This window comes from Plodia interpunctella, chromosome 6, assembly GCF_027563975.2.
Source record: "Plodia interpunctella isolate USDA-ARS_2022_Savannah chromosome 6, ilPloInte3.2, whole genome shotgun sequence".
In the NCBI taxonomy this organism is placed as follows: Eukaryota; Metazoa; Arthropoda; class Insecta; order Lepidoptera; family Pyralidae; genus Plodia; species Plodia interpunctella.
The window spans coordinates 8,876,709-8,901,400 of record NC_071299.1 but is presented as its reverse complement, the minus strand read 5'-3'; the positions used below and the strand labels follow the sequence as shown (position 1 = coordinate 8,901,400).

The following is a 24,692-nucleotide window of genomic DNA, read 5'->3' as shown; positions in this document are numbered from 1 at the left end:
CTATAGATTCCAAGAAATTAAAACAACCAATTGGTAAAATAATTCACATATAATAATGCTTAAACATTTGTATTTACATAGTATAAAGTAGATATATAACAGACTAACGTAAGATGCGCTATAGGAACCTGTTACACCATAAAAACTATATCAGTGGAAAAAACTAATTAGGTACAACAGGTACCAGGTTCCTGTACCGCTGTTAACATCGAAAATAAATCTAGCATTACGTAAAATTTAACACCCCATTCAGCTGCAAGAACAAATATTCGTATACGTCATATGGCGTAAAAAAAAAAAACAATATAAAGATTTTCGCATTTAGTCTAAATTTCATATAAAAAAACGTTACATTGATTCACCTCTCACTAAAATCTCGAAATATAACTGTGTTTTATCTTTTTACATAAGTACAGTTACTCAACACGATAGGATTGGTAACAGTGTTACTCATAGGAAATACTGAGTGCGGATTAGTAACAGTGTTACTTATCGAAAAAACGCTAGTTATAATGAGTATTACTGTCACATTTCGATATTTTTTTTCTCGTTATATAGCAGTGTTAAATATAATACTGCTACTAAAGAAACACGAGGGGTGATTCAACGAAAACAAACTAAAAAATGTGACGCATACGAATTATTGTTTTGTCCAAAGTAAAGAAAACCTCAGTCTTTAAAAACAAGTCTACAAGAGCAGACATACTCGAAATTCGTTCCACCTTAACCTTTGTAAATGTTAAACATTTAAAAAGTTACTTAACCATTACAAGTTTTTCGAATCAATATTTTGATAACTATAATGACACTGGAACCTTCACCTTACGGCGTATGGCATTTTAAATCCCTTTATACAATTTTGAAGATATCAAAATATTGTTTCGTAATCTGAATTTCTTGATTTCTTGCAACGGTCTTGACTCGATCATTACTATCACAGCCGTAACTAAGAACACTGATACTTTGTCTCTTCCAACGATTTTGAATCTCTTATTGCACTATTCAAAACATTAAATGTTCAGAGACAAGCAGCCAAAGTCACTTGAACTTGCAGGCATACAGAAATATCTTTTTGCCGTTATCCTTTCACGGCCACATAATGTTCCGTCAACGATTTGTATTACTAGATTAAGCTTGTTTATTTTCTCATAGAGATAACAAAATTTCCTGTATTGTCCATTGACTAGACTGGACCATACATATTTATCATAGGTACTATAGGTAGATAGGTTCAATTAAGTTGCGTAATTAATAACGCAACAGCTATTGCTATATTTACAAGATATGGCTATTTGTTTATCTGTATTTTGATTTGATATCAGACCCGTGCACGTTGGTATTTGTTTGCACAAGTTTTATTTTCCATCAGATAAAACGGTATTTCGCTTCGCTTTCTCAGAATTGTAAATTAAATAGTCTGGAGCTCGATATTTAGTTTCGCTGGTGGTTTTCAACTCCGTATTCAAATAATTTTCAGATACGAATTGATTTCTTCAAATTGATAGATGGTTTTAGTAATGTAAAAACATATAGTTTAAGTTTTTGAACATAAAATATCCAAAATCCGGAGACCCTGTTGTAACTTGTCATTTTAATTTTGCTAGGCACAGAAAAGTAAATGCGTAGCCTAATTTTTATCACCATATTTAGTATCAAAAATTGCACGTGTAAAACGGTGAAAAACGACGTTTACACGTGAAATTAACTGTTTAGTGTCACTATTGTAATGTAAAACAGGCGTTAGTTTCACACAGCACGCCAGTCGCGGTCGTGGGGCTCGCGCTTGACGTGGTAGTTGAGACAGGGCTGGAAGTTGACGTGGATGGTGACCGGGTGCAGCGGCGCCGCCACGTGCGCCGCGCGCGCGTCCAGCACGTCGTAGGGCCCGAGCTGCCGCGCCAGACATGCGTACTCTACGCTTAGCGGGACGTAGTATTTTCCTGGAAAAATTCAAAGTTATAAGTTTAGGAGCTATATTTAAATATACCATCATATTTAAATCAATATTTTCATTCAATACATAAATGTTCTTGATATTACTTTGGATTTTATTAGGAAGTATTATAGTTTTCCATATACTCGGACAGATATAAGAACATCACGTGGTGATCACGGTTTTCGGTTCCGCCATAACAAAGACAATTTCGACCGGAGGTCCCAAATTTCTTCATTTGTCAAATTCTCGCAAGCAGAACAGGAAGGTAAGTAGGTACATACAAGTTAAAATACGAACAACTATTTGAAGCATACTAAGCCAACTTAAAGTTAATTATAATTTCTTTTGTCCTAAATTGGTATAATTTTTGGCATACGTGCAAATCGTTTGCACGTTGCCAGAAATCTATTGTGCGAAAAAAAGGGACCCCGATAATATTCTATGATTGTCTAACATACCTAAAGCATTTAACGCGAATACAGGAACATATTGTGTAGGCGGCGGAGGCTTCTCATAGTGGTTATGATGATGTGGCGACTCGCTCGACGTGTCCTGGAAGTCACAGTGGAAGTTTAATAATAAATCAACTAATCAAACAACTGTCCTTTCGACTCAAAATACTATTTTTATTTTGAGTATCTAATCCACTGGTATATAATATCTATCTATATAACAGTGTTTTAGCGCCAAATTTAATCGAGAAAACTGAAGAACTGCGAGAGAATAATGAACTGAGAAAAGCATAAATCGTCTTTACTGTTAGAATATCCATTTCAAATTAAGGCGCCACTGATCTAATGCGACGCATAGGACCAGTGGCGCCCTCCCTGTTTGTAAAGGGCAAAACTAGTTTTTTTTTGTGTTCTCAATATTTCCTCCACTTTGTTGTCATTAGTATGGTCGCATCATGGATTTAGTAAGCACTTCATGAGTACCTACTAATTCCATGAGTCACATTAAACTGTTGAGAAAAAATTGTAAGAACAATCATAGATACAGAGTAATAGAGACAAGTACCTGCGGCGAGGTGTCGCGGTTCTCCTCTGTGGAGCCTGAGGTAGAGGTGGAGGGCGTGAGCTTGGCCGCGCGGCGTCGCTTGTGGTTGTACAACTTGCCGTGCGATGCGCGACCGCCGCCGTTTTCTAATGCCTGGAGATATAAGAGGTACGTTTATCAATCGTTGTTTCATGCTGGCTCCACACTGTTGCCGAATTCAGATTCCGAAGCAAACAGATGATATTTTATAGATTCGATTGCGTAGTTTTTATGTGAGTTTTGTTTTCTCAAAAAAGCCAGAAATCTATGTCGAATGCCAAATATTGGCGAATGTGTGCTGATAGTGTGGAATGGAGCCGAGATCGTTGATTAATCAACTTAAACAGTTAACAATAGGTAAATATCCTTAGGTAATATTTCCTGTCGGTCAAACTTTATTACATTTATTTATACGATTAACTATACATCTAGAAGCACACTAGAAAACTAATGCTCCTAAACTCACCTCAGTGTCCTGTGACCTTGAAAATCTCCTTTCTATAGAATTTTTGAACTTGTAGGAATGAAGGAAATCCTCGTTGTGTTCGGGCTTCCTCACTGTTCTCAGCGTTGGCTCTCGCTTTCGTCGCCCGTCCAATGGTAAGGGCTCCTCTTCGGCCATAGCCTCCCCCTCTGCCGCCACCGGTATGGGGGCAACTGGCGGGAAAAAGGGACTTTTAGCAGCTGTAACATATGATCTAAAGTTAGTTGATGTTAACGATGGACCTATAATTGAACCCTGTGGTACGCCTGTTATTGTTGTATAATTTTTAAATAAACATTTTGTAATAATAATTTGTTTAACAAATAATATATTCACTAATGGTGTAGGTATTCTGGATAATTCGTAATAGCTATCACATTATCACTGGAACTGTGTCTTCATAGGTATTGTATTTGTTCAGTTTCCTCTCCCGTTCATAGGTCTCCGGTTACTATGTATTTATTCCCTGTTTCGTATTGAATGTGCACTGTATTACTACATACTATAAGTACTACCGAAGCGATATTCTTATGTATCGCCACGAGAAGCATACATACCTCTATCACATTCCATAGGATATGATTCTTGATGCCTCTCCGGCTCGTAGGTCTCAGGCGGGTAGGCGGGGGGCGCGGGCGGGGGCGCTTGCGTGATCACTCCGGGCTTCACCACGTAACTGTGAGAACTGCTGGAGGAGCTGGCGGTCTCAGATGACGACCCTGGGTAGGACCGTGGCTTCTCACGCAACGGCAGATCGCCTGAAATTCAAAATTCTTTAATCAACTTAGGAAACACTGTACATTAGTGTACATCTCATATTGACGTCAAAAAACTTTGTAACGTTATAAGACGATATGGTATTTAGTTAGACACTGACGACGTAGGATTCGCGCTGTGAAAAACAACAACGTGGGCGATCTGTTATCGATTGTTCCAAATATTTCCTCGGGAAAATAATTAACTAAAATTTGTCAATTTAAACAATTTACTGTCTTGTGGACACTCGATGATACATAAACGAAATGTACACACGTAAGTATAAAGTAAGTATGTACCAGTAGGACAGTAGAATTTATCACGTAAAAACAAACATATTTTCTAATCTTATAAACAGGTTCGGAATCCCAGTCTTTTCACTTTGCTATTTTCTTTTGTTTAAATCAGGTTTACTTAATTATCTTACAATATATATTACTTAGCACACTTAATTGCTATCCCATGGGAATCTAATTTTTAGTTAAGTAGTTTTTATTAACCACCACTTGCTTCCGGTGAAGGAAAACATCGTTAGGAAAACTGCACTGCGACTTGAAACGAACTTAAAATCTGACACCAGGTTACGAACGCACTCGATAATGCTCGATAAATAAGCATAAAAGTAATGTCCTATGTCTCATATGAAAATATATTTATATTTCTTTGGGCTAACCTTTGGTAACAACTTCGCAATGCCTCTGCAAATGCGAGGCCATCTGAACGCAAAGTCCATCTCCTGGCCCGTAGCCCTGCACCTCGACGAGGAACCTGACAGCCTCGGCCACCGCCTCGTGGTAGCCCGCTCGGAAGTGCTCTGCTCCCACCTGCCTCTCAGCCGCTATAACAGAACCCACGGAGATGCAACATCTTCCTGGGCGACTCCCGATAACATTAGAATCCTTCAGCACCATAGCACAAGAGCAGATTTGTAAACGATTTCGTAGGTTGGATCGTTACAGATCTCGGTGAAGAAGTCACTACACAACCCAATGATTTAGAAACGTACCGGCAGCTAATCCATCTAGACGTGATGGATGAACACGATGATAAATGCACTAATGAAGAATTGGTTCCAGAAGAATTCTGCAATAACGACGCTACGCTAAGTACTACTCAATATAACGATTAAGTAAATGATTGAATTCATTATCCTATACTTCGAACTCCGTTGTTCAACTATCAGTCGATTGATTTAGACTATCAAATTTAAAGAAGACAGAGATTATTTAAAACGACTATTTTTAAAATAAATCAAACTTGAAATAAGATCAAACACATCCATCACGTGGAACATAAAAACACAACTTTAGAAGACAATCTTGAAATTCAGTTAGAAGAAGTTCTAATCACGTTTCTGAACTTATGAACCAAATGCAAAATAACGCAAATACCTACTTGTGTCACGTCTCGCATACTTTTTTCTAGTTTACAATATGTGCTCGTTTCGGTGCTAATCGTCAACTTTGAATTATTCTCGGATCATGCACAGAAAAAAATTTGAAGGATCAAAAGGTGAACCAGCACTTGTTTTTAAAAATTTGTGCATGTTTTGAATAATTTCTGACATGTATCGTAAAATATTTAAAAGTCTGAAGAAAACTAAGTTACCAGAAGTCGAAACTAAACTAAAACTAACAGGTCAAGAGAATAGCCAACCAGCATCACTAATAAACATCATTTACGGGGACTCTATCGGCAAAGGTAAAACATCGATTAAGAAACTTAAATTTTGAATAGTACATGGTGAACCAAACTGTGAAACAATCATAAAGATTGTTGCTCTCAAATGGAAGTGTGCTTTCAAAATTTAAATTGTTTCTTTCCAAGTTTAATGTTAATAATTCATATCATTTTCCATTGAAGAAACAGGCGCCTGTGCCAAGACTAACACTGTCCTGTCCACTAGCTCCCGGCATTCTATACTGATTTAAATTAAAAAGGAATTAGTAGGTCGGTCGGTACTATGTTTGTTCAACTTTCACCCAGTCATTTTAAACATAAACAACGTAAATAATGAAATACGAATTCAAATTCACACAAATCTTCCAGTAGAGAATTTTCCAAAACAGTTTGGTCGACCGTTTTACCTTTTCTTAATTGCCATAGTTGTTTAGGTGGCCGGGTACAAACCATTGGCTCTCTCCTGGAGGAACTTGAGGTGTCGGATGGCCATCTCGATGATCTCGGTCTTCTCAACCCTGCCGCGGCCCTTCTTCAGGTACTCAGGGGGAATCAGCCGGGAGAGGTCTGCGAGGCAGTTGTTCATGCGGTCTCGACGCCGCTTTTCGATGATTCGATGTGACATCGGATCTTGCTGTAATTGGAATCGATTGTAAGAAATTATTAACGCAAAAATTCCCCCGATCCGGACCTTCAAAAGGTTGGACATATTTCTTTTATCTGTGGGTTGGACAGTATTTGGTGACGCTAAAACTATACAGACAAGAATTTTGAAATTATCACACAAGATATAGCTTCAGTTAGTAGACATGGCACTCTACTTGGTTTGATTCTAAAAATAAAATAAAAAAATAAAGAAATGCTAAGAAAATTATCATGATAAATTTGAAGTTGTCAAGTTCCAATAAATATTAGTATGTTTAATAATAATTTGTAGTTTCAGAACTAAACATATTAAATACGATAACGATACTACGATTAAGCAGATGACATAATTTGCGTTGGTACATACATTAAAAATAAAACGTTTAACAGTAAACACAATTCAAATGCACAAATGATAATTGGGGGAAATTATGTCATCGATGTAAATGAGAGATAAAAATCGGGCATGTTCAGTTGGACTTGCCCTCGAGACCTTCCCCTTCTTCAGGTAGGCGCCGGCCGAGTACTCCGCCTCGTCCTCGGAAGGCGCCGTGAAGTTTAGCTGCTCTGCCACCCGCCCAAACCCGTCGTTGGAGTTGTAACTGAAAGAAGGCAAACAACAAGCTGAGTATAGTATACGCTAGTTTACTTCCTTATTCCTTTTCAAATTTGGAATTTAAGGGTTGGACTAGACGGACAGTGGAGTTCGGTTCGGTTGTGGTAAGTACTTGAAAGTGGTATCTTTATTATATAGTCTATAACGAATTCCCGTGTAAACTCAATGATAACCGACTACATTAAAGCTTTTTAACATTATTTGTACCTATTTATTTCCTTAAGATTATTTGTAGGATTACTTGGTAGCTATGGATTAATGCGGAAGGTTGTTAATATGTATTAGACAGACATAAACACCCGACAAAACTCACGTGTCAAGCCTTGGGTCGGTATTTAGTAAACGATCGAAGTGCCTACAAGGTCTATAAATACATATGCGTGCGAGGTATCGACCACAGGCACGTCAATTTCCATGAAACTAGCTAGGTACTCTAATTTCACTCAAGTTTCAATCACACATGTTGCATTTGCAGTACAGCGTTTCGTGTGAATGAAATACTCACATGTGCTGCATAAAAGGCGCCTGTATAGCAACGTGACGCTAGAGTCCGTTTTCATAGATACGTTTACGCCTTATATTTGCTCAGTTTATGCCCAGAACATCGCAAATATGGATTTGCTTCTGACTGTTTGGCAGAAACTGGGCGTAAACCCAACTATTCTCATCTATCTAAACGTCTCGGGTCGACCACCGACGTTGGCCATACTCTGAGTAACTAACGTTTTCTTTCTTTTCGAGTCCTTTAATTTAATTAGAGGTTTAAGTTTCTGGGTATTTTTATCTTTATTATGAAGTCACTGAATGACTTTGTGTAGAGAGAAGAATTAAGGTGGAATTAAGCATTTCCAAGATAGACGGATTAAGATAAATATAGGTATTACCTATATCTTACATGACTGAATTTGATCCTAAGTAGGCATCACACTAGGCATATGAAAAAAATCTACTTAAAGAAATTAACTAGCTTCCTATACTTTTTTATATAGGTACTATAAGAGTAAAGAGTATAATACCTATTTGTGGTGGAAAAGCACCCTACAATGAGTGATCTGGAATCTTCCTTTTTTCAGATATGGTTTCACACGGTGCTTACTACCTATCCTCCTAAAAACGGGGTTGAGGATCTGAGAGTTCAGTGCTGGAATTGTAAACAATGTCGATGATTATGCGGGCTTCGACACGTGCTCGTATGCGCGTCTCAAGGCCGCGGCGGCGGCCGCATACCTAAATGTATAGATAGATAGGTACTCGAGGTAATTGAGTACAAATCGTATTTTTAATTAGATATTTATTATGAATGTACCTATTTATTTATTTAGGAAGAAAAAAAACATGACTATCTTACCACGGTTTAGAAAAATCAATACAAATTTAAAATTATATTGCGTGAAAATAGGTTCCTAAAATTTTACTAGGCAAGGTAGGTACCTATCTACCATCCAAATATAGGTACATAGATTATCATTCGATTGTAGGTAGGTACCCCATGTATACCTACTTAGGTACCTAGTTACCTATTTATTTAGAAAAATAATAGACATGTATAATTTTTTGAGAACACACCTACCTGTGTTCTCAAAAAATTTTGCATTAAAAATAAACAGAAATAATAACCATGGTTGACACCTGTAATTAGTTCACTGGTCAGAAAAACTAGGGTGTAAGTAAATTTTAGAAGGTGGCGAGTTTTTTTAGTAAATATTTAAACCTTTAAATGTAGGTAGGTACCTAACCTAGGTTCCATTCAACAAATGTAAATTCAAAGAAATATTTTTGTGTCCCAATCCCAGCTGGGGAGCACCCCTTAGCTGATATCACCTTGAAATGTATGTCCCATTGCTGGGTACCTACCTAAGGGTCTCCTTCATCTCTTTTTATGCTGTACGTACCTATACCTACTATCCAACGCAGCAGCATAGAAAAAAAACTTAAATAATTCATTCGTGGATTTAGAAATACTGTACGGAGTACCTACTTACTAATTCCATGAAATCAAGCCTCAAGGTGTTGATTAGTAGGGTAAATTATTCCACGATTCTGTTTGTATTTGTATAAACTATTACTTATGCAATTAATAGCGTACGTACCTACATAATTAATAGTTGCAATAACTATTTATGACCTAGAAATAAGTACAATAATGTCACAGTCCTCGTTCAAGGTCAACCTCCATTCACGCGCGTGCGTTGTGGATATTTGTGTTGTGGTGTAGTGCGCGCCATTTTGTATACGGATCGGATCCGCGCATCCTACCCCATTCCACTGCACAAAACGTAGTGATTGTATTCTCTTTGGCAGTCTTTGGTAGCCACTTCGAGGACCTGCCACGCTTTTTAACGCGGAATTATCCTCAAACAATCCTTTGTAGATATGGATATGACAAAAAAACTTACAAAAGATCTCATTGAAATGTATTGGGAGCGCAAATGTTTGTGGCAAGTAAATTCGAAAGAGTACAAAAAACGTGACATGAAAAAGAAGGCTTACCAAGAGATTGTAATGTTCCTACGCCGGAATGGAGTGAAGGAGGCCAATGCAAAGTTGGTCCGAGAAAAGATTCAAAATTTGAGGCGGGCAATGAGGAAGGAAAAGAAAAGAATAGACAGTTCAGGTGGAAATTACAGTCCAACACTTTGGTATGTAAGCAGTTATAATATTTATTTCTTCCTTAACTTTTTACACACGGCATGTCTTCCCCATTAGAGTAGGTAGGTATGTATACACTATACACCCCTCATAATCATAGACGGAAAAATAAAGCTTGCTGAAAGGTCTTTTGTGCAGGTAAATAGGTACCTATAGGTACCTATTTATTTAGCCATTTTATGAATGAGAGAGTATACGATACATTATATTTCTACATGTACTCTTTTGCCTAAGAAAGTTACTAGCACTACGAGTTACCTAGGTATTTGTTTTTATTAGTAAAATCTTTTTTCTAATATTATTCTCTTTTTCAGGTACTACGATTTATTAATATTTGTCAATGATCAATACGAAGACACTGCATCAATATCCAATTCTAGTAAAATAGGAGATGAAAAATATAGTGACATATTTTGCACGGACACTGAGGAAGATTTATTTAGCGGTGATGACGAAAAGATTATTAAAGTAAGTACTTCATTTATAGCGTTATAATTTTTGTGATTTTATATACTTGCTTACACAATATGAACTATAATATATTATTTATAGGAAGAACGATCTACTCAGAAGGCTTTACACAAAGTACTAATAAAAGAAGAAAATAAAGAGCAAGGAAAGAAACTTATAGAGGAAATTTCTACAGAAACATTAAATACATCTGAATTCGAAGCTGTCGGTATCAATTTTACAGCTAAGTTAAAGAGAATGGATTACAAACAACAGATCTTTGCTGAACTGTTAATACAGAAAGTTTTAGCACGAGGTCTATTGGGTCAGCTAAGTGACAAGACAGACGTTACAGATAAATCGTAATACTGCAAAAGTATTGATGAATTTATAGATTTAAGAGTAATTAATGATAATACTGAATCTAGTAGAATATTCTTTTAAATAAAATTATTTGTTTAGAATAAATGAACCCTTACCATGTGCTCAGAATGTGGTATGAATGAACAGTGAACTGAATTTTACAAATAAATAATAAAATAAATTTGTGGTTTGATATAATGTTTATCAAACCACAAATTTACATATTTCTCTATTCTAGTGACTGCAGAGGATTCGGCAGCAGTCTAAAAATAAACGTAGTCGAGCGAGTCACGTGAAACTACCGACAGCTTATTATTCAGCAGACTAACCTTCAACCAGGGAATAAATATTTTTATATGCCGCATAAACGTAGTTATTCCTCGTGATCGATATCATTTTATTATAAACAAGTATCCTAAAGGTATCCGCTCCACGTGAGCTTGTTGCTGACGCAGAATTTGAATCCGAAAATTCATATACATTGTAATATAATTCACAAGTCGCACATGTTAAACATAACAAGAAATCTTAAGATGGATTGCCTTGTTACAAGAATAAAGTTTAGAATACAAAAATGAAACAAAAAAAACTCACAGCTTAAATTATTGTATAAGAAGACACTTCAGGGGTTGGGGGTGACTGGGGTAGATTCATCACATCACAACGTAAGAAATAACGGTCACTGAATGCTTGATAGACGTAGGCTACCTGGCGGCCTGGCTACATTCCACTCAGTGTAAGGCGATAGGACAAGTCGTTGCGTTCGTTATGTACTAACTAGGATGACTAATATCACTATGTCGCGAAGAATAAAAATCGTAAGCAATTATGTGGGGTAAAATCATGAGTCATGTGATCTGAGATTACGCGTGATCCTTATCATTCCTATGCATGTATGCAATGCAATTGCATGTGGTAATCAGCCGATGTAACGATGTTCAGATACCAACTGAACAACATATAACACTATTTTTATAACAACTTTGTCATTTTTATCACCTACTTTTCCTTTTAGACTCGGTCAGTGTCTAACTCGGTCGCTGTTAACTATTTTGTTTAGGTTTAATAACAAGTTGTTAACTTAAGTAAATAAATAAAAAAAGCTTGTTGGAATGTGGCAAAAATGTCAAATTCAAAACCATTCATAAATTAAAGTAACTGACGTGTTAATATTTATTTTGTTAATATATACATATATAAGACCTATATTTGTTAATTGACGTCCTTGGAGAAAAGGCTGCGGTGAAGTTTGTTGCGCCGCTTCTTCTTCACTTGCGCTTTGGAAGCCGGCAGTAGACTTAGTGTAAGTAATTTTTTTGACGTCAATAAGTGATGTATATCATCCTAAATTGAATAAAGAATTTTGAATTTGAATAAAATAAAATACTTAGTATCCATAAATATGGATCGTGTGGTCACCGCACGGTAAGCACGTGTTCGAGGTTCCTACGTAGGCAGTGGCGTGGCACACCATTGTGTGATTGTAGAACTACACACTTCGATTTGATTCACTTTGATCAAACCGAAATTAAGTAAGCTATTGAAAATCAATATCTTAGTACCTAATTCATTATTTTATTTTATTGTTAACAGAGTAATTTCATGCGATACAAAAAACGATTTAAATGTTTATAGGATCTTGAAAAATAGTTCTACGAATTGTTGACACTACTAATCTCCTAATCTCCACCAGTGAGGTCACAAGAACTATAAAGTGAGGTTTTATATTTGCAGATCATATTATGATTTACACTTGTAGAGATTTTTGTTCGTTTGTTATATTTTGTCTCTCTCATCAAGCGTTTTCCGGAAGTAAAGAATTCCTTAGCCGTAAAGCGTCAGAGCCCAGGGTCGGCTTTCGTACTTTTTTGCCTCCACTTCGCACGGTCATCGGCATTCGGCATCCTAGTTGTCAGACCATTGGCACATCGTCGACATAAAGCCAGCACTTCTAGGTTTGCCTCTTCTGCCAGGCCCAGGCGGGAGCGGCATTGCCATACATTTTGCTCTCTACCTAATTTCTCTTAATGTTTATAATAAGATTTCCTTGTTTTGATAAGGACAACTAGTTATTTCGTTTTTAATTTGTGTTGTGGATTTTCCCAGACATGGGACTTAGCTAGATCATTTCTTTGGGCCCCATAAGCAAATTCAACGAGAACGTTAGAATCGTTTTCGAAAACGTGAGTTAAAAATAAAGAAAGAAAGCGAGAAACCTTCTAGAAATATTAACCAATACTAACTTAAAAAAGAAAGCCAAGTCAAAATAAATCGAAACGTGAGCCAGCCCTCGAATAATGTTAACCCAAGGTGCTCTCATCTTGGAATGTTTCTGTCCATCTTTACATTCGAGTCATTAGTATTTATGGTAAATACCATAAATACTAATGACTCGAAATTAAATATAGATTTACAACTAGAAGCGTTTACAAGCTTGGTTTTTATTACTTATATTATTACATTATACATGCTTAAATATGTGCATACATAAATGACAATACAAGCTTTTAATTATGCTCAACATAAGTGTATTTAAACCTCTAAAGTGAGACTATATATAGTGACTACTGATACGGAATTACACAAAGGAAAGGAAGTCTAGAAGGTTATAAATAACATTTTCAATGTTTTACAAACAACTGCATATGTCTGATATAACATATTATATATGTGATAAATGTTGATTGAGCACATTTGCTCACGTGTGAAGTGTATTAGTTGAACATTAAAAGACAATGCAATGTCATAGGTATCACGCGACGTAAATTAGTGTTCAAAGACAATGCAAATTTATATTGTAATTAGGTACAATCTAGAAGCATACTTATATATATAAGTACCTAGGAATCAAAATTACGCATGCAATTAGTAAAAGTTAATACGACGTTAATAGCCATGAGTTTGTAAAATTTTGGATACGTCGCTGTTACACCTAGAGTGAGGCCCATTGTCCAATGTGCCAAACTGGCAGAGTGTAAAACTGTGGTTAAAAATATCTGAACTATAAAGTATACAAAAATTTTATAATATTCACATAAATCGGCCTTATCTAAATTGAAATTAAAGAAGTTAATTAAAATAGTTTGTATGCACACACTACTAGAATTTGTATGCATGCATAAGATAACTGACAATTGGTTATATCTTAGTCAGAAAAGTTAGCCAGACATTTTTTTATTCCTCATAAATATATTTTTTTTTTCAATCCGATCGGTTCTATTTAATTATCATAATTTTCAGCCCAATTACATAAACCCACTGCTGGGTAAAACCCCGTTTTGCGCTACTTCCTAGTTCTATTTAGAGTGTACTAAGAACCCTTTAGCTTTCGTACAACTATTTGCGTTTGTTTTGTATGTTTTCTTACCATATGTACTTGACTAGCACTCGCCTATTAATTAAATCTTAAATAAATTGCAACTAAAAGATAATTCAAAAACGCAGCGCTATAGTATAATAACTGCGCAAAGCGTGTAGCTCTTATCGGGCAAATATTTTTGGCTGATTTCCACTGAGCCCACTGTCCGGGCACTGATTCTACACGACATAAACGTGAGTCAAGAGATATTTTAAAATGTACCTTGTAGCTCACGTAACACTTGTACTTTTTGAATGCATTCCCTGGTGAGCGAAGGTGATACGCGTTGTTGCAATGTTGTGTAAAGAGGTGACGTCACGCGACACGTGCTGCATAGTCACGTGCTGGCGAGTTCACGCTTGGAAGATTTTGATAAAGACAAGTAACTAGATTACTAGAGTTCACCCAAATCGGGATGTTTTTCACAAGTTTTTTTGATTGATTATTTATTGATTTTTTTTGTTAGTCGGCGGTCCTCTCCCGGCGGATAACAACGTCCCTACTAAATAATGTGCCATAAGTTTATACACTATCAATTTCTGACCACAATGGATATTATCATTCGAAAATATGTGAATTTAATTAATTATTTAGTTGACCATTCAAAATTAAATTATGATTTAATTTTATTTTTACATAACGTAAGAAAACATTGTGCAATTTCATTTTTAATCTGGTCCAAAGACAAATGCCTACTCAAGTTATTCAATTAGATGCACCAACGTTCAGAAATGGGGTCGCAAAGTAAACATCTCGCAAGTCTACGTAAAATAATCCGCACGATACGCACAAGTACATACGTACATACGTAGATAGACAAAATTGATGCGCTCTCATTTCGCATCGTGACTCCAACGTCACGTGGGCTTGTTGTTGTTAACTTTTCAACATTTTGTATTGATCATATTTTATGTTACATATACAGATAAGGATATTATCATTTAAGTATTTAACAGATATTCGTAGTAAACAAAGTTTACATACTATCAGAGGCCGACGTACATAACGTGTCCGTAGTACCTACTTTTTTTTTGGACGTTTTTGTAAGTAAGCGTAAACGATTTTCTGAAAACTACTACTAAAGGTGGCCACCTAAAATAATGAATAAATAATTCTTAATGTGACGGACTCATTATGAAGAGGGAAAGACATAAAAACTATACCTTCCTCAGGAATCAAACTATCTATTGGTGAAAACCGCATGAAAATCCGTGCAGTAGTTTTCGAGTTTATCGCCAATAGACAGACGCGGTAGAGGACTTTGTTTTATAAAACCTATGTAAGGATAAGGATATGTAAGGATAATCCTATTACTCTGAAAAAACTATGTAAGTACCAACCTACTATGACAACGCCCCAGATTATAAACAATTTGATTTTTTATAACCTTCAAATTCATGTTTAAAATACACATAACCTAACTAACAGTGTTAATCAATAGTTTGGTTCAAAATCAGATCAAAACACGATAGACATGTTCAATTAGTCACGATAAAGAACTTCACTCGAATGTCAAAGGTTAGCATTACTTACTTACTTGACCTTTGATCTTTAGCGAAATGGAAACATCATTTCAAGACAAGATGCAGATTAATTAAGTAGACTAGACGATCACGTGTGGAGAAACGTACGTACAGACGCATAGGTAGGTATGTAAGTCTGGGGCCACTAGGCTTGCCAACCATCTCGGATTTTCAATTTTGGGGCCTTCCCACCATGACCCCTTGCGGGACACCTTTTGTCCCGAAAATCGGTGATCATTAATATTATTATGTTGTTTTATATTATTCAATTAATATTCACCTACGCATACATACGTATTTCGCTTGAGGAGCGTTCGGTGTTCGTTCATGCAAGCTATAAACATACATTTGTATTGATACTTTTCTATTATATGATTTAAAAATATATAGTATTTTTCGCTACCATTTCCTATGTGTTGGTTTGGTTGTGTCCCGCCCGCGTAATATACCAAAGTCCCGAATGCCGAGCTGGGAAATATCGAAAATAACTTTTTTTGAGTTGGCAAGAATGAAACGTAAAACTTAAAACACGTAACGTCATTGCGTCCAGGCGTTCTGTTATTTTTTACACGATGCGTACTCGATATGGGGAAAAGGAACATCACGTGGACGTTAGCAATGTGCTACATATAATGTGTTTGTATGTTTCGTGGTAAGCATGTGGGTTACTGGAAACACTTTAGAAATGAACGAATATATAGGTATATAAGTAGTAGGTGTACGCATCCAAGTGTTTAACTGCGTGAAAATACCAAACCTGTTGATCAAATAAAGGTAGGTAACAAAATACCAGTAGGTAGCAATATACATACGAAGTGATTTATCAATATATTCGAAATTTTCGAAAAACAACGCAGAAATATTCGCGGAACTTCCCAAGAAAATTGCTTCAGATTCCTAGTTACCGATGTGAATGTTTTTTGGACACCTACAAGAATTCTCAAGTGAGGAAAATTCCAAAGGCAGTGAGTGAATTTCTCATTACTAGGAAAGATGCGACACGTTGGGCTTGCCTTGGGCAAATCCTTTATGAAAAACCTTTTATTTTATGTATAAAACATTGATAACGATAAAATCAAGGCTCTTCGAGATCTACCTGTGCTATGAGGTTTTTAATGAACTACATGTAACTCAATGCCACAATGCATTCTCTGCGCCAGTTAAACCGTCAGTGGCGTATCTAAGTCACCATCGGCCTAGGGTGCATAAAACATCGGGGTCCCACCGCAACTAAGCTGTGATTTTTTCAGAGAGTCTAGAGGGTCTCCTGAACATGAAATCTTGAATGCTCTGATGATCTATGACACGGCACTACCTTATCTAGTCCTAGTTAATTAATTAATGACAATTTTACATTTTAAGTGAAAATTACCTGAGTCTACAATCTAAAACATCATGTGTTTGAACAATGTGTCCTTTCTGTATACATCTTACACCTGTCAGATTTTTACCTCTGACTGCAAAATGGTGTAGGTAAGCATCTCACTATCACTCACAACCGAATACTAAACGTAAACAACAGACGAGGAACGTGTCGGAAATCATAAATACTTGCTAATTGCTCAATAGATCATAAACAGTTGCAAAGAAAGCCACAAATAATTGTGATCAAAGATTAAGTAAGATATTGAAGTAAAGATGAACGGCATGTTGCAAAAAAGCCATCATTGCTGCTTTATCTCCAAATGCACAAAATTAGGATGGATCGCGTTTGCACAATGCCAAAATAATCTGATTTATTTAAACATTGTCAAGGTAATAAATATCTGGTAGTTATGTGTGTGAATGTGATATGTTCCTCAAAATCCTCTGTATCATGAATGGCTGAACCAGTACCTAAATCAAATCAATAATCGCGCGGTCTAAATATAAATTCAATGGGTATTGTAATTAATAATTTAATTAATACGTGTAACTGTATCCAGCAAGGATTGCGGCGACGGGTATAGCTACTATCGGAATAGTCCCACCAGCATGATACAACACGTGCAAGCCCGGCGGAGTCACGTTGCGCCTCACGAGGTCGTTGCGCAAAGAGCCTGACGTGGCCTGCCGCGACACACGAAAAACAATCCTCCCACTACGTAATAAAGCCCAAAATACTGATGAATCACCATCCCTTCTGCCTCTATTATAATATAAATATCATTGAATTCATATCGGTCACATCACATGGTATCGATTCTACAATCGAAAATACTATCGAAATCTTGAGTGACAGTAGAGTCATCAAATCTCATGGTGAAGTTATGAAAACAATATTTTACGTGACTTGGTAGGTTAGGTACCATACTAGTTAGTACTTGTACCAATACAGCGGCGGATTAGCAATTGTTTCGGGCTTCGTGCATTTTGGGTTCCCCGCACTTAAGTGCGGATAACCCAAAAAATCTAATTTTAAAATTAGGTAGGACTGATTTTTTGAGTAATGTTTCTGTATTCTGAGCTTTTAGAGTAACTAAAGAAGTCCTATTTTCGACCATACTACAGGCTCAACGGGATGGCAATTTCCTTTATCTAATAATACCTACATTATTTTATTTCATTACGGGGTATTGAAATAAAATAGGTAATGTATTTGTTGATCCAGTGAAATAGTATGATGTCGTCTACATACCTATACACAATAAGATAAGATTGTATAATACTAGATAGGTATACATGTACTCTAATGTACTTGTATAATAATTGTTTACAGATTTAGATTATCCAATCTGAAATAAAAACAGGACAAGAGAAAGAGAGAATTGACTCTCACCACATCAAGTGCCTTCAGTTCCACTCCGCCATAAATAATATTTATTACCTACCTACCAGTGAAATGTCTCTGTTCTCCGTTGTTGCAATTTGCAACATTGTAGAGGACATTGGTTGCACGCGCTTTACGTGCGAATCCAATTATAGGTCTAAGTAGACCTATAATTGTACAAGTGTACAGTAAGCACGTGATCTAAATTAATTTATGTATGCCACAGTGGAATCAATGACGCATTACCTATTTAGTCACATTGGCATTTGGCAATACATTTTAAAACAATAACAGTCGTCCTCAGGATGAGTTTATTCAAACTTCGAAACTGAAAATTTGGCCAGGTTGAGACAGAGATTTACATGTGCTAGGCTGATCTTTTCTTTTATAACCTTTATTCGATCCCCAAACATATTCATCTATATTATTATTATAAAGAGGTACGCGTTTGTGAGTTTGTATGTTCGAGGCGGGTAATCTCCGAAACTACCGAACAGATTTCAAAAAATATTTCAGCATTAGAAAGGTACATTATCCAGGATTGCTATAGGCTATATTTTATCTCAAAATTCCCACGGGAACATCTTGTACTAAATAAATAAATAACTTTTTATTGACAAAAACCTTTCTTAGTAATTACAATACAGTAATCACAGTCTATGACAGACGACAGTACCTACCAGCTTCATTTTTATGCGGATCCCACGCCCAAACATCTAGAATCGAACTGCGAATTATACCTACGATAGAGTGAGTTGAAGATTAAACGAAAAGGATAAAAAAATATTTTGTTTTGACATAGATCTTCTTATATTATAGTCTCATTTTGTTAGATTTGTACCTATCTATTTATGTTTGCGATGAACAGAAGAAGCAGCAAGAGTGAACAACGAAGGTTGATGACCGTCAAGGCCGGTCAGATTGGCATCGGCACGAGGCACGAGGACTGTACGACACGAGACTGATACGAGACCATCGTGTACGTACACGCAAGTTGTGGTGTTATAGATGTAGATCTCATAATAAGCATCCAATTTAAATTATGTGATGGCTATGTACCTATAAGTATATAGCATTACCGTAGTATGGATGTCTGTACATTTGGACTTTCTTGTAAATAAATCACAGGCGTTCAAAAATTTGTAGTAAAATTTGCGTTATATAAATTAAAGCTCATCATATAGTGTACTATCTTTATACTATTCCAATAAAACAATGCTTTTTCAGCACGTAATATTTTCTGTAAAAACATGGACAAGAATTGCATTCACGTAATTTGTGACTCAGAGTATCATAACATCATGACACGGGTTCATGATACACGTGTACTGCTGTTCAAAGAACTACTCCCTTATGTAGGTATAGTCGAATCGGCTCTTTTTGTAAAACGATATTCGTTGAAAAACATAATAATCAAGTAGGTATAACTGTATTTAGGAAAGAATTTCTAGTTAACTATTTATCTATGTAGGTACCTATAGATTTAAAAGTTCTTCTCGAATATAGGTACCTACCTGTTACCTAACATATTATTTAGTATGTTTTTAACTCCTTGGGAGATTCGATGTGGCCTATGGGAATTTCTGGAATGTACCTATGCCAATGTTTCGCAAACATTTTGTAAGTTAGAAGAGTTTTATCATAATAGCTAAGGTGAAAACCGGTCGTCGGTCACGTTTTTGCACTTGATTATCGTGTTTTCTTGGTGTTTACTCATTAATATAATTACGCGATGTCCATCAATAAAATGTGACATCGCGTAGTAGGTATGTACCTAATAGAAAACTGCACAGTGTAATAACATAACCACTTTTCTCAGTACCTATTATCTAGTGTAAAAATCCCTTTAAAATAGAGCAGTGGTGATGACGGGGTAACAATACCCGGGTTAATTATTTATTAAGAACCCATTTATAACAAAAAATAAAAAAATACGGAACAAGTCTTTGCAAATTCGAACTTGCCATTGTTCATTAAATTAATGAAAGTGTGAAAGGTGCCAAAACATTTTCATTATTTGATATATATACATGGAGACATGAAGAAATTAAAATAAAAATAGCTTGGCCCGTGAATCCGTTACATACAATCGTGCTGCAAACGGATTCAGTCTGTATGGGCCTGTACTTCTGTCTGTAATGTAACGAAATTGAGTTAGAATTCGTCAGGCGATACAAACGTGAGCGCGATGTAAACTAGTGTGCGTGCAAGTATATCCGGCACGTCTGTGTTTGTGTGCAGTCACGTTTTCCGCGGCGTGTGGACGACTCGACAAGGCGCGTGCAAGCCCCACCTCACTTTTCCTTACCCCGCGTTCGTCAGATCGCGTCTCTGAGCGCGCATGTCACGTGGCAAGTGCTATTTTCGCTTCGCTTTCCCCAATCATAACATTATTCTCGATATCGAAATTCGAATTAGGCGGTAGTGTACATATATATATAGCGAAAGTGATGTTTGTTTTGAAAATTAGATCTGCTGAATTTAAATCGTTAAAATCGTTAGGTAGGTACTTATCATAACGAAATTTCAATGTCACGATGTCTCAATTTTCTTTATGGTAAAGTTAAAGAAAGTTGATTATGTAAGTACCTATACAGTATTCATATCCTTTTTTAAATAAAAACTTCGAATAAAAATTAACTCAGGTACCTAACTAGAAGAGAAAACTATTAGAAAGAACATAAAATTAGGTAGGTACCTACTTAATAAGTATGTAGTCTACCTCTATAATGTATCATACCTACCTACCTAGTTTCGATGAAGGAAAAACCATGCGATGAAAACCTGTACACTCATCATGAAAAAGTCATGTTAGATGACGACTTGAATAAAATCTGACACAGGTGTTCGCAATAACACACTCAAAAATAGTAATTACTTTAGACCTAGCACACCAAAAGAAAAAAACAAAAAAAATGTTTAGAAGGTGCCAAGCACAAAAGATGCTAGAAACGTTGAGAATTTTCAAGCAAGTAGGAAAATCCTTTTTTTTTAATTCGGCTGACATGACATTGTTAAATTTGAATGTGGTTCTAGAAAAAATTGTTAAAAAAATAAGGACACGTGAATGGCAGACGTAAATTTTTCCACTATTGTTTTAAGGCTAGATTTGACGTTTAGGCTTTAACTACTTCACAATTATGTAGTGACTCTGACCTACCTCACTGTAACGTGACAAATTAATTACTTTGGCAACGGCAACATTGGTTAGTTTTCTGAATCACAAATCCAAGAATCTGTCAAACTATTTTCGCAATATCGGAACGGTCGAGCTTAGGTATTTATTAGAGCGATTGGGTCATCGCTAGATACCTAGGTACCTACTTTTACATCTTCTGAAATAATTCCCACTCAGTCATCCAACTCTTCAAGGCAGTTCACATAGCCATCCTATCTATCACTACAACCTACAAGCGTGTGAATATGACTAAGATTTGTGAATTTTTTGGTTGACTGGCTTATTGGAATGATTTTGTGAATTTCTTTCATCTGAATTCGAGTCGTGAGTAATCCGTCGATTATCACCTACAATTTTTTTATATGTGTATAAGTTTAGCGTTCTTAATTAATTAAATTATTAATATAAGTAATCGAACTTCTATCTAATAATAAATAAGTTGATCAACAGTAAGCCAGCCAATACAATAATAAGTAACAACTACGAACTAGGTACGAAGATAGGTGTTAATTTTCCAGCAATTTATTTATTATCGTTTAATTATGATAGGTGTTATGGTATAGAGTTAAGAGTTAAGAAAAAAGCATAAGTAAATATTAACAAATAAATAGGTAATTATAGATAACACAAATACGATTTGTGCTTAATTTAGGGGCGTCTAATTTTAGGCCCAGGGTACCGAATTTTAATTAGTTAAAGGTTAGTTCGCAACTACGGACAATACAGCTGACCTTCCCTCGTTAAATGTTTTACATTGCATTGTAAACTAAACACCATAATACAAAATATTATCAGCTTAATCTTTTAATTAATATTGAACAAAAATTTACAAAAATATGTACATGTTTCTAAGTTATTATAACTTACGATAAGAAGCACCTAATTACTAACTTTATTACCAAAATTAAAATGAGCTCCTTTAGTCATAAAAATGATGACAAAGAATATATTAGAAAAAAAAAACATATACATATACAGTAAATCAAATTGTAATTACTTAATATCTTACATACTTGTCATATTTAACGGCGTGTCCGTTCTCCTCCCAATAATGTCGTGTTTCCATATTCACTTATAGCACAATAAAAAACAAAATATTGCTGTCAACACTGGCACATAACATTTAAATTCCTAAATTCTTGTACTGTTTCGTTCAGGTATGTATAACACTTAATCAACTAAGTTAGGTCTTCCTGGCAATCCATTTTTTTCAAACATGCACTACGATTAGGAATTCTTATCGTGGTTAACTGCATGTAGGTAGGTCAGACGCGTACTAGCGTTATCAACGCGAGAGCTTCGCGGCCGGTCTGATCGAGTCGAGGTATGCGCGCCGGCCGGTACCAGCCAAGTCATGTCATGTGACGGGGCGGCGTCAAAATATGGCACGGCTTGGCGCTCCCCATGTAAATATTAATGTGACCTCTTAATTTTTACTTTTCTTAGGCCGTCATAGCAGTTTTTTTTTTTTCAATAAATCACAGATGAAAAGAATAGAAGTGGAATCGTTTGGATGAGTAGGTATTGCCTAGCGAAGTTCGCTATCAAAGGTGAAGCGGGGGCGGGCGCGAAGGGCCGGTCAAGCCACGCTCGGTCGCACGTGACCGCTATTATGACGTGAGCCGTCCCCCTCTGCCTCGGGCTGCATCTCCGATGTTTATATTTTTATTAAATGCATATTTTTAAACGCTAATTTTATTACTCTCATTTGAAACACTGCCCGAGTACCGAAAACACATTCTTCAGTATTTGCACAGAATTTAGAGGAGTACCTATTTGTATAAACCTAAGTACCTAGTTTACCACTAATAAAAGAACCTTAATTAGTTCAGAATGATTTAATTGAGATAAATATTTGCTGACCAATTTTAGCTAACCAAATATACTTTTTGCTTGCCAAATTGAAATTAGTATTTCAAAATTAAAATACTAATATTTCCTCGACCGTTTAAATAACAATCTTTTAAATATAGGTACCTAGTTACCTATTACCTACTTACCTACTTTTAGATAAAATTATCTCAACCTTTATTTAATTTTATATGATTAACTGACTATATAACTAAACCTAAGCATAGTAGGTATACAGGGACAGATAACGGGAAGCGACTATTTTATAATACTATATAGGTACTTACCTATTTTATACTATGTAATAATGTAATATATTGAGTACATTTATTTAACATTAAATTGGTAAGCAGGTTATAATTATGAAGTACCTATTTAAAATTATGCTATGTAGTCTCAAAAATCCAACACGTACTTACCTACTTGAAAGCGAATCGTTCAATATTTTATAATTGTTCATTAAAACTGGGCGACAAATGTCCGTTCAACCCCGGGCGTTAACAATCAAGCTACGCTACAAACCTTGCTTGACCATCTCGAGACTTTTGACCGTGTTTTTTCACACGACAATTTATTTTGCACTAGAGGCTCGTCCCGGTTTCGTTCGGGGATAATACAATATATAGGTAAAAATCGTACAAAAATTCGTCCGGTAGTTTTTAAGTTTATGACGTTCATTCATACAGACAAACGCGATATCTTTTATAATATGAAAGGATAGATATTTAAAAAATCAATTTCAAATTCCTACAATAAATATTATATTAAAATAATAATAAATTATTGTAACAATTTGTATAAATACCACTTAACTACTTACCTACCAAAGTCACTTTTCGGTGTCCGTCTTTCCTTGCTTAGATCATGAAAACTACAAAACGGATTTTGATGTGGGTTTTTTAAATAGATAGAGTGATTCAAGAGGAAGGTAATGAATAATGGTTTTACTCAAGAGAAACTGGGTAGTGCCGCTGCTAATTCTAAATAAATAACTCTATCAGTATTTTTTTATCTGACAAAATGATGGGATTTAGACCTAAGTAAGGTTACCTAAGTAAGGTATAATTATCAAGTTCTTGATGATCGTGAAATTATAATCGGGATGTTGATTGTATGTATTTGATTAGGGTAATTTAATTATCAAGTAGTATAACTAACCTTGCATAAATTAATTTTATTTATTATTTCCTTTATTCGATCGAACGAAATTAGGACTCAATTTTTTTAGACGTATTATTAGAGGTATCCTACCTACCTAAGGCTAAATGGTCTGTGACTAGCTATGACCTAGGTAATGGAATCTCGACGTGGCTCAGTGTCAATTTCTCTCCAAATTTAGGAGGTAAGTAAGTGGGATGGGGTTTTTAGTGGTTTTACATGTTTAGGTTGTGGTTGTGACTTTATAATACTGATATGTAT

At 35.7% G+C, this 24,692-nt stretch overlaps 2 protein-coding genes across 5 annotated transcripts; one reads left to right on the top strand and one right to left on the bottom strand.

Moving 5' to 3' along the window:
• Positions 1-30: 30 nt before the first annotated feature.
• cwo (clockwork orange) lies at positions 31-22,766 on the bottom strand. Of its 3 annotated transcripts, none has more exons than XM_053747053.2 (9): positions 22,436-22,766; positions 7,030-7,138; positions 6,342-6,525; positions 4,885-5,049; positions 4,013-4,213; positions 3,438-3,655; positions 2,954-3,085; positions 2,395-2,488; positions 31-1,940 (listed from the first exon to the last, which is right to left on the bottom strand). In XM_053747053.2, exons 1-9 carry the CDS (start codon positions 22,486-22,488, stop codon positions 1,747-1,749), a joined length of 1,350 nt encoding a protein of 449 aa, XP_053603028.1. In that variant the 5' UTR covers positions 22,489-22,766; the 3' UTR covers positions 31-1,746. The 3 variants fall into 3 exon arrangements, with proteins under 3 accessions (XP_053603028.1, XP_053603029.1, XP_053603030.1); XM_053747054.1 differs by having other exon boundaries at positions 3,438-3,628; positions 22,436-22,763; XM_053747055.1 differs by lacking the exon at positions 22,436-22,766 and adding an exon at positions 11,209-11,366.
• LOC128670996 (uncharacterized) lies at positions 9,443-11,110 on the top strand. Of its 2 annotated transcripts, XM_053747057.2 has the most exons (4): positions 9,444-9,791; positions 10,116-10,269; positions 10,354-10,476; positions 10,853-10,870. In XM_053747057.2, exons 1-4 carry the CDS (start codon positions 9,526-9,528, stop codon positions 10,853-10,855), a joined length of 546 nt encoding a protein of 181 aa, XP_053603032.1. In that variant the 5' UTR covers positions 9,444-9,525; the 3' UTR covers positions 10,856-10,870. The 2 variants fall into 2 exon arrangements, with proteins under 2 accessions (XP_053603031.1, XP_053603032.1); XM_053747056.2 differs by having other exon boundaries at positions 9,443-9,791; positions 10,354-11,110.
• Positions 22,767-24,692: the final 1,926 nt, after the last annotated feature.